The sequence below is a fragment of the Centruroides vittatus genome, unplaced genomic scaffold, assembly GCF_030686945.1.
Source record: "Centruroides vittatus isolate TY-2023 unplaced genomic scaffold, ASM3068694v2 contig_120, whole genome shotgun sequence".
In the NCBI taxonomy this organism is placed as follows: Eukaryota; Metazoa; Arthropoda; class Arachnida; order Scorpiones; family Buthidae; genus Centruroides; species Centruroides vittatus.
The window spans coordinates 3,110,197-3,119,526 of NW_027120768.1; the positions used below are offsets into that span (position 1 = coordinate 3,110,197).

General features: G+C 37.7%; 1 protein-coding gene across 1 annotated transcript; it reads left to right on the forward strand.

Annotated features, from left to right (window-relative positions):
• The first annotated feature begins 346 nt into the window (after window positions 1-346).
• LOC136983882 (exosome complex component RRP41-like) lies at window positions 347-1,252 on the forward strand. The gene is given in 2 exon segments (XM_067280761.1): window positions 347-900; window positions 903-1,252. Coding segments are annotated over 2 exon segments (735 nt in total). The 5' UTR covers window positions 347-441; the 3' UTR covers window positions 1,179-1,252.
• The last annotated feature ends 8,078 nt before the right edge of the window (window positions 1,253-9,330 follow it).

Below are 9,330 nucleotides of genomic sequence, written 5' to 3' on the forward strand. Positions count from 1 at the left end.
TGTTTTTTGTTTCTAAGTCAAATTGGATGTTTCCGTTAATATTGTTAGCGTTCTGGTTGGCTGGGGGAAGGACCATCGCATTATGGAAGGTCCTTCCCCTAGCCAACTTTACTTTACGTTTGGTACGTCGAAGTATCGATTGTTTAAACAGCATCTGTCCTCCATATTTTTACTTTTCAATAGGATATTTTCCAAATAATTTTTAAAAATTTTCAAGTATCAAAGTTTCATCAATTGTATTACTAATGAGTTGCATTAACAGCTCCTACATTCGAATTTTGGTGATATTCCGTTAGGTGGTGTAAGAATATTTTTCACTTAGCATGGAGCATGAAACACAAATACTGAGGAAAATATTAATATCGCCATCTTTCACCACCACGGGGCACAATAGTCTGAGTAACTGAAGCCCAACGACTACCATAAGACCTAAGACCTAACATGGAGCAGGAGGAGTTGTTCGATCAAGGTTTCCGAATAGATGGACGAAAAGCCAATGAACTAAGACAAGTTAATTGTCGTTTGGGCGTTTTTGATCAAGCTGATGGTTCTGCATACTTGGAGCAAGGAAATACTAAAGTTCTCGCCGCCATTTATGGTCCTCATGAGGTTAGAGGTAAGTCCAAGGCACTTTATGACAGAGTGCTATTAAATTGTCAATATAGTATGACAACTTTTAGTACAGGAGAAAGGAAGAAGAGACCTCGGGGTGATAAAAAATCTCAAGAAATTAGCTTACAACTTCGTCAAACGTTTGAATCTGCTATATTGATTAAACAGTTTCCCAAGTCACAAATTGATATATTTTTTGAGGTTCTTCAAGCTGATGATGGTAACTACAGTGCCTGTGTTAATGCTGGTACATTAGCACTAGCTGATGCTGGAATTCTTTTGAAAGATTGTTTGTTTGCTCATGCTCAGGAGGACTCATTAATGATAAACCTATTGTTGACATCAATTATCAAGAAGAAAGTTTTGGAACACCTACTTTAATTCTGGCAATTCTCCCAAAAACTGAAGAGATTGTTTTGGCAGAATCTTTTGGGCGATTGCATATTGATTTACAGAATAAATTAATGGATCAAACAATAAAAGGCTGTGGGAGTATTTATGAAATTATGGATGAAGCTTTGAGACAGCATGTTAACAAAATAAATTGTAGAATGAGAAAAGATTAAAATTCATAAAAATAATTAAAAAAAACTCAGATAACCTTTTCCCTTCTTAATATGGATAAAACATTTATAAAATATCATTATACTGTAATATACAAAAATACTCCACATTGTATTAATTAATAAAAGTAATTTTGGTGTTATTTTCATGTTGGGATATTATTTTTAGCATTCTTTCATAAATTAATTCTGTTTGAAAGTGTGTATTCTCTATTTCATTAATTTATTAACAAAGGTTATGGTAAACAGTCCAGTAATAAATTCCATGGTTATCTAACTATTGGGGGTTGGATACATTGTCTTAACATAATTACACATGGCATAGAACATGCCACTTAGTTTTGATTGAGGGAGATCAGCATATTCATTATGCAATTGTATTTTATCTGTTAAACACATTTTAACTACCCTAAAATAATATGTATGATAAGCTCAAGATTTTTAGCTCAAATTCATTTATAGCTATATCTACCGTACAGTAAAAGTTGATCCCAAATATATGATAGATTACTGTTAGCTACAACTTTCATTACTTAACAAGACGGTTAACAAGCTTACAAAGACGGTTCACACAAGATAGTTTCGTTTACTCTGTCATCTTTGTGACTAAAAGAAGTTGAGTCCTTGTTGTTTTTGAAGATTAATTGGCAATAACTTAAGTTTCTCAGATCGCAATTTTCAATTAAGTGGATATTTAGCGGTAAAGTTTGAATGACTTATTTCTTAATGTCAATGTAAGTTGCTAACTTTATAATTAGAAATTGTAACTTTACAAATAAGACAGTGACTTTCCATTATTGTCAATAAAAGCAAAATTTTCGAACCATTCTTCTTGAAAGATTATTTTCTTGTTCATATTTTCGTTTTTTGTCGTATTTCAAAGTCATGCTCATGGTATTAAAATTTATTTTAAACAATTACCTGAAATTAAAACAAACTAATCAAAATTTGAAATTAATTTACGGCACGGCAACTTTTAGTAAGTTTAATAAGCAAATTCTGTTTTATCATCATGTATAAAGGTATGATAGAAATATGACACAAAAAATGTAAATATTTATTAATTAATGCTTAAATGCCTTTTCGATATCTATAAATTGAATAATAAAAAAGACTACTTACTAGATAACTGTTACTGACAGTGAGCTACACCAGAACAGATAAGACTACAACAAAAGGTCACACGCACACATCTGCCAACTGTGTCAACACCAATATGTAACGTCTTGTACGGTACATGACGGTCGTAGTATTACACAACACCAAAAGATGGCATCAGCAATCAAAATCTAAATGAGCGCAATTTTATTATATTGTGATGTTTCGTGACGAGGTGTAACGGTTAAAACAAATATTGAATTTTTTTTAATAAACATGGAAATAAAAATTGTGGAAATAACAAAAATTAACACTTTCAACAAGAGCTGCATTTGTCCATGTCTGTTTTATATTTTCAAATTCTTTTAACATGTCCTTTCAATGCCAGAGTCAATGAAACCAGAATTTCCTCTAAGTGTAGTCTTATCTACTTACATTGCATAAGGTTATGTCAGTTTTTTATCATCTGTTTAAGAATCCTGAAGTGATTACACTATACTAACTGTACTCCTATTTTGAAACTTATTTAGTAGCATAGTGAAAATTTATTGAAAAAATATCATGAAATGCTATAAATGCATAACAAACTGACTTAATAAATATAAACTTCATTAAATAAATTTTCATCATTTAATATAAGAGGGTTTGATATATATATATCATATCAAAATTTAAACTCGGACCGGCTCAATTCGGTCCTCATATATGAGGACCGAATTGAGCCGGTCCGAGTTTAAATTTTCATTATTCCAAATCTCCTCGGGAGATAATGATCGAGATTCGCGATAATGATCAAGCTTCGAAGGATGTACAGTCTTCCGCTGTCAAAACCGCTTCCCTCCTTCTCCGGATCCCACCTGAGTCATGGAACTCAAGTCACCACCTTCCATCGCGATTGGTGATCGTTACGGAAGGGACCGGGGTATATAAAGGGGGAAGAGATCTAAGAAAGAGGTCGGAAGAAGGGGAACGACCCGCTGACCTGAGTCCTGTACGAAGGCCATTCCAGACGCTGGAGCCTCTGCCTCGAAGCCGATTCTGCCGCTTACCGCCAGGGAAGACGCTAGAAGACCCTTCAGCCGACCCGAAGAACCTTCTCGATCATAAGCGATAACCGAGAGGTATGAATCCCCTAACAATTGTGAGCTCTCTCTCTCTTGCGATTAGGGATGGAATGCGTCGCATTGATGTAATCGATTCTCTGTTCGAATAAATCTTATCTGTGTTGTCCTGCTACTATGGATATTGCCGTTTTTCTTATCGACGACCCCACACTTCCTCCACTCGACCTGACAATTAAATTACCGATCCCGATAAAACGGGATATCGCGATAAATTTAGCCATCTTTGACAGTGGGTCTTGCCGACATATAATTTGCAAATATATATATATATATATATATATATATTTGCATCTTAAGCAAGGAACATCAATCCACGTCAATGCTCGCCTTATCAGATCATCTTTATTTCATCAATTGCCATAATTATGTTAGTTTAAAATATTTTACAGGAATTTGAATAAACTAATGATATTTGATTATTAACAAACAGCCTTGGTATTATCAGCTTTAGCCAGTTTTCAATAAGTCTCCTTGGGTTCCTGACTGTGATGAGGGAAAATGGCATACAGATCCCAGAGATGATAAAGTATGGTAACCATACTTTATCATCTCTGGGATCTGTATGCCCACCCATGTGTTTGCCGTACATGGTGGTTTGTATGCTGGAAAGGGGGATTCTGGTAGTTGAGGGGCAACATAAGCTCCTGGGAAACCCTGGTGAGACATTCGATAGGAGATGTCCGTGTGACAGCATATCTTCATTTGGCCTCGTGGGTGGGGTCACTGGGAGCTTAATAATTATTTTTTAATTATGGATTCATAAACTGAAATTGTCCAGACACATCAGCAACAACAACAAATGAAGAGATCTCCAGTCAACCAGTGTACTTAGCAGTGCCTGCAACTGGAGAATAACCTAAGGCTCTTCCTTTCCTGATTTAAAAATTATTTGAATTGATTATTGGGTATTTGAGAAAATACAAAAATTGAGGTCAGGACCTACTAGTAGAAACAGTCACTTTTCAACAATCAGCAAAACTTTTGGTAACAAAGACCCGTGGAGACAAGGAAATCACTGTCACACCACATGGAAGCTTAAACTCATCATGTGATGTAGTATCTGTGATCAATCTGATGTCTGAAGACGAATCAGATATCCAGATTGGTTTTTTTCAGATCAAGGTGTTTGTACTGTCCGACACATGGTCCCGCTGTTTGTCGAACAGAGAATCTTTTCGTCTGTGAACACTATTCTACTAGTTTAGCCGGTATGCCCCAACGCTGATAAGATTGGGCGAAGCCCACCTGATCAAATTGGTTTGCTACTGTAAGTATCTGCTTTTGGGCCGCTGTTTGACCAAAAAGGTTAATTAATAATCAACTTCCAGCAAAAATACTTTTTAAAATTTGTACCATCATGCACATTTGTGCCAATATTGGTGATAATCTTAGAAACAAATTTTATTCTTACTTAGGCACAACGGAACATTACAAATTGTGCAAATTTAGTCTGTACTACTAGGATTGTTTCTGTACTACATATTGCACATCATTATCTTGAGGGAAAAATTGAGCAGGCTGATATGCTGAACCCTCAAGATGCAATGAACAAGCCACATGGGGTTTGTTAATTTATAAGAAATGTAGATGTTGATGCTGATACAGACACTGCTTGTTTTCGAAATATATTCATTCAAATCTTAGCTTAACGCTGATTTTTCATTGTCTGATGGATCATCAGCAGATGATCGCTATCAGATGGTATGTTTTCTATTGAAGACAACTCTGGTAGTTCACTCAAAATGTCTTTATATTCAAGCTTTCTAGCATTTTGTTTAGGCATTATCTTAGTGTCTAAGCACTGATAATTAAAATAATGATTAACACTCAACTGTGGTCCTAATTATGCATAGCTTACATGCAGAAAACAATGCTAATTTTTATAGTCATAATGCTAAGAAATATTTCATAATAATGAAAACAAGTGTAAAAACCCAACAGAATGTGTAATATCTTCAACTACTACTTAAAAACTAAAGGTCCTTGTTTATTAACCTTTCAACAGTGGAACAGTCAGGTGTGGGGCTCCCACTTAGTTGTGGAGAAGAAATGTGGAAAATTTTTAAAGTACATTTTCAAGCGTTTTTTCTCATTACTGTTTCGGAAAAAGATTTTGTAAACAGTTCTGTCTAGTAAAGAAAAGTCTTTGTTTATTGTTACATAATTTATTTTTTATGTGAATTTCTTTTTTGCAGTAGTTTTTGGTGATACCCCCCAAAAGAATTTAGCGAGTATAGTTGTCCCTCACCACTGCCACACGATTGCCTTGGACGATTATAATCATCCCTCACTGTTAAGAGGTTAAGCTGTACTTCTAAGATAATTAATAGATGTAATTTTTTCCAGTAAATGGTTTCAGTGGAGAGGAATTAGTGTAAAGAAAGTAAAGTGAAAGGATTCACAATGCATGCTCTGCATTATCAATCATTAAATTTTTCTCTTCACTATTATCAATTCTACTTTCCCAAACAAAGTCTTTTGATGTAGAAAATGAAGAATGTGTATAACAAAAGATCTAAATTAATACAAAAAAAAGATGACGAGTTCAAAGCAACAGTAATGCTATTAGTGGGATCATGTGCCTCACACAATACCATGTGTAAGATTCGCTGACTTTAAAGGGGGGATACAATTAATCTCACGTCACTGACACCAGTGTAAGATTTGGACTGGTGTAGACTGGGCTTAAATATCCCGCGTCAGGATGAGCTAAAGGGAACCCGTGTTTGTGGGCGATTGCGAAGGAGGCAAATGATGACAAGTGTTTACATGCGGAAAACCGTTTATTTGGATGAATACATGCTTACATCGGTTAGGTTGTTCCAAATCTCGGTGATCTTCAGAACGTCAGAGTTCGGCACGTAGATCTTCCCAGTCCCGGGTGGACAAGAAGGGCTGCCGGACGATGGCGATGGTGACAGGCGGTGACACACTTAAAGTTTCGAGTGACGACACTACACACTCTGTTTAATCCTCAAGAGGCATGTCCGTCATTCCGAAAAACACTCCTTTTGACCTTGAAGTCCCAGTTTTTATACGTTTTTCTCGTGTCCTATCCACCTTGCGGATTGGTCCCTCGTCCCTTTCCTTGCTTCCCGATTGGTCACCCCTTTGTTTTCAAGCGCAAAACGAAACTATGTGGGGTCGAGGGAAAGGTCCGATTCGAGGTGTCTATTTGACACCCTTTGTCAACTATGCTCCAAGATTGTTGATAGAACCACAACACCTGCACTCATAATTTAATCTGTTGTTTGCAATTGATGTCATTTTGGAATTCTACTGATCACACGATATTTTTCTATCTCTCCAATTTTTCCTTTTTTCTGAAATTGTTTTCCTATGTTTAAATTTTTCTTTGAATACTTGTGTCAAACTTATCTCTCTTTATGAGTGTGTGTGTCAGAGTTCTACCTTTGGATTAAACATTAACAGGTCATTTAACACGCGTTGACGTCGTCCCGAGACTCGTTGTTTACATTTTTCGTTATGTTGTTTTCATTAAAAGTTTTTTTTTCCTCTTTCTCTTATATAATTTATCGTTATTTTTTTTCACAACAGAATTCTGCATTTTTGCTGTTTCGGACCTCGTCTGGGTCCTTAGAGAGTTTCCTGCCTTTTAAAAATGTTTCCTAGGTTGGCAGCGTGGCAACATTTTTGCTGACAGCTCTGAGCTTTCAGTCCGAACTCCTATCCCTCCCCCCTCGATGTGTGTTCCTGTCCGTGGTGAGGGGACCTCCCAGAGATGGTTTAGTAGTTCTTCTTTACCATCCCTGGGATCTGAACGCCCACCCACATGTTTGCCGTGCGTGGTGACCCGTATGCCAGAAAGGGGGATCCTGGTAGTTGAGGGGCAACATATTGTCCCCAACACACTGCTTTGGCTCCTGCTTCGGATAAACGGGAGGCTCAAATCAGGCTCCGTTTGAGTCAATCGGCTGGTCGTTGAGTCATTGTTGACCTCGGCTTGGAGTCAACTGATCGATGCAGACCGGGCAGACACGTCAGGCAAGATGTGCTCTTCCTGACTGCATTGTGAGGTATAGCTCCTGGGAAACCTTGGTGTGACGGTCTATGGGAGTCTCCCATGTGACGGCATCCCCTTGTTTGGCCCTATGGTGGGTGGGGTCACTAGGAGCTGAATAGTAATTTCTAAACATGGATTCAACAAAATCAAAAATTACAAGAAATGATGCATCACCACCAAAGGAGGTCAGTTCCTCAGGCCAACCAGCTTATCTCATTGTGCATAGTTCTGGTGAAAAACCTATGTCTAAGTGTTCCCCTTTCCTAATTCAGAAGTTGTTTGAATCAACTATTGGGCATCTGAAGAAAATACAAAAATTGAGGTCGGGATCTACTGATAGAAGCAGCCTATTCTGAACAGTCAGCAAAGCTTTTGAAAATGACATCTCTAGGAAACATAAAAGTCACCATCACACCACACACAAGTTTGAACTCATCACGTGGTGTGATTTCTGAGATCGATCTGATGTCTGAAGATGAATCAGATATCCAGATCGGTCTTTCAGATCAAGGTGTCACTGCTGTTTGACGCATCTCCATTCGTCGTGATGGCAAGTTGATATTGACTAAACATCTCATTCTCACTTTCGGAAAGCCGACATTGCCATCATTCATTACTGCGGGATATCTTCGATGCCCAGTTTGACCATATATACCAAACCCACTGCGCTGCTTCAAATGCCTGCGGTTTGGACATTCTCAATCATCCTGCCGAGGAAAGAGCGTATGTGCACAGTGTGGAACTGAAGGTCACCAGAGCACTGAGTGTACCAATACTCCATGCTGCGTGAATTGCAAAGATGCCCATCCTGCCTACTCTCGGAAATGCCCTGTATGGCAGAGAGAGAAAGAGGTTCAGCGGGTGAAAACTGTCAACAATTTATCTTACCTAGAGGCTAGTCACATGGTCACTTCAAGTGCACCGCTTAAACACAAGACATTTGCTGCAGTTTTGAAATCCACAAACACGTGTGGAGTTCAAACAGATAGATATCTGTTTCACCAAATGAATCTCTTACTCGCCACACTAAATGTTTGCTAATTCAGTCTAAAAAACAGAAGAAAAAGAGAACGTAAAGACAAAATCAACCGTTCCCAGAACAGGAGTAATAACTAGAAATGTGGGTTCTAAAAAGACTAATAAGAACCCACTCAACAAATTAAAATTAAAAGCAGCCCTCTCTAAATCAAAGAGATCAGAGACTCAGTCCATGAGTGAGCTTTCTGACTTTTCTGATGAAACTAATAAGGAGGTGACACCACCAACCTCATCTCCAAAAGGAAAATCAGCTGTAAAACTAAAGAGGGATACCTTTATTAAGAATGCTGCCTCAAACACATAATGGATTACAAAATAATCCAATGGAACTGTTGTGGTTTTTGCAATAACTTCTCTGACATTAAACATCTGACATCATCTACCCCATCTCTCTGCGTGGCACTCCAGGAAACACATTTAAAACCTGGAGAAAAAATATCATTAAAAGGATTTGGTCTCTACCGCAAGGATGATGATAGCCACAACAACATGCCAGTGGAGGTATGGCTATACTGGTTTCAAACTGCATCCTGTCCTTACCGGTACAAATAACAACAGAGCTGCAAGCTGTGGCAGTCAGAATTTCTATTGGAGTAACTGTTACAGTTTGTTCCATATACTTGCCACCAGATGTCAGTCGATGAAGATGAATTGGATGTCTTGGTTGAACAACTGCCGACTCCATTCCTTTTACTTGGTGATGTGGGGCAGTTTTGACATAAACCATCGAGGCAGGGTCATTGAGAGATTTATAGGCAATCACCAACTGTATTTATTTAATACTGGAGAAGTGACATACTTTCACGCCCCAACAAGAACATTTACTACCATTGATCTATCATTAGCAAACCCGAATCTGTTTTCAGCGTTT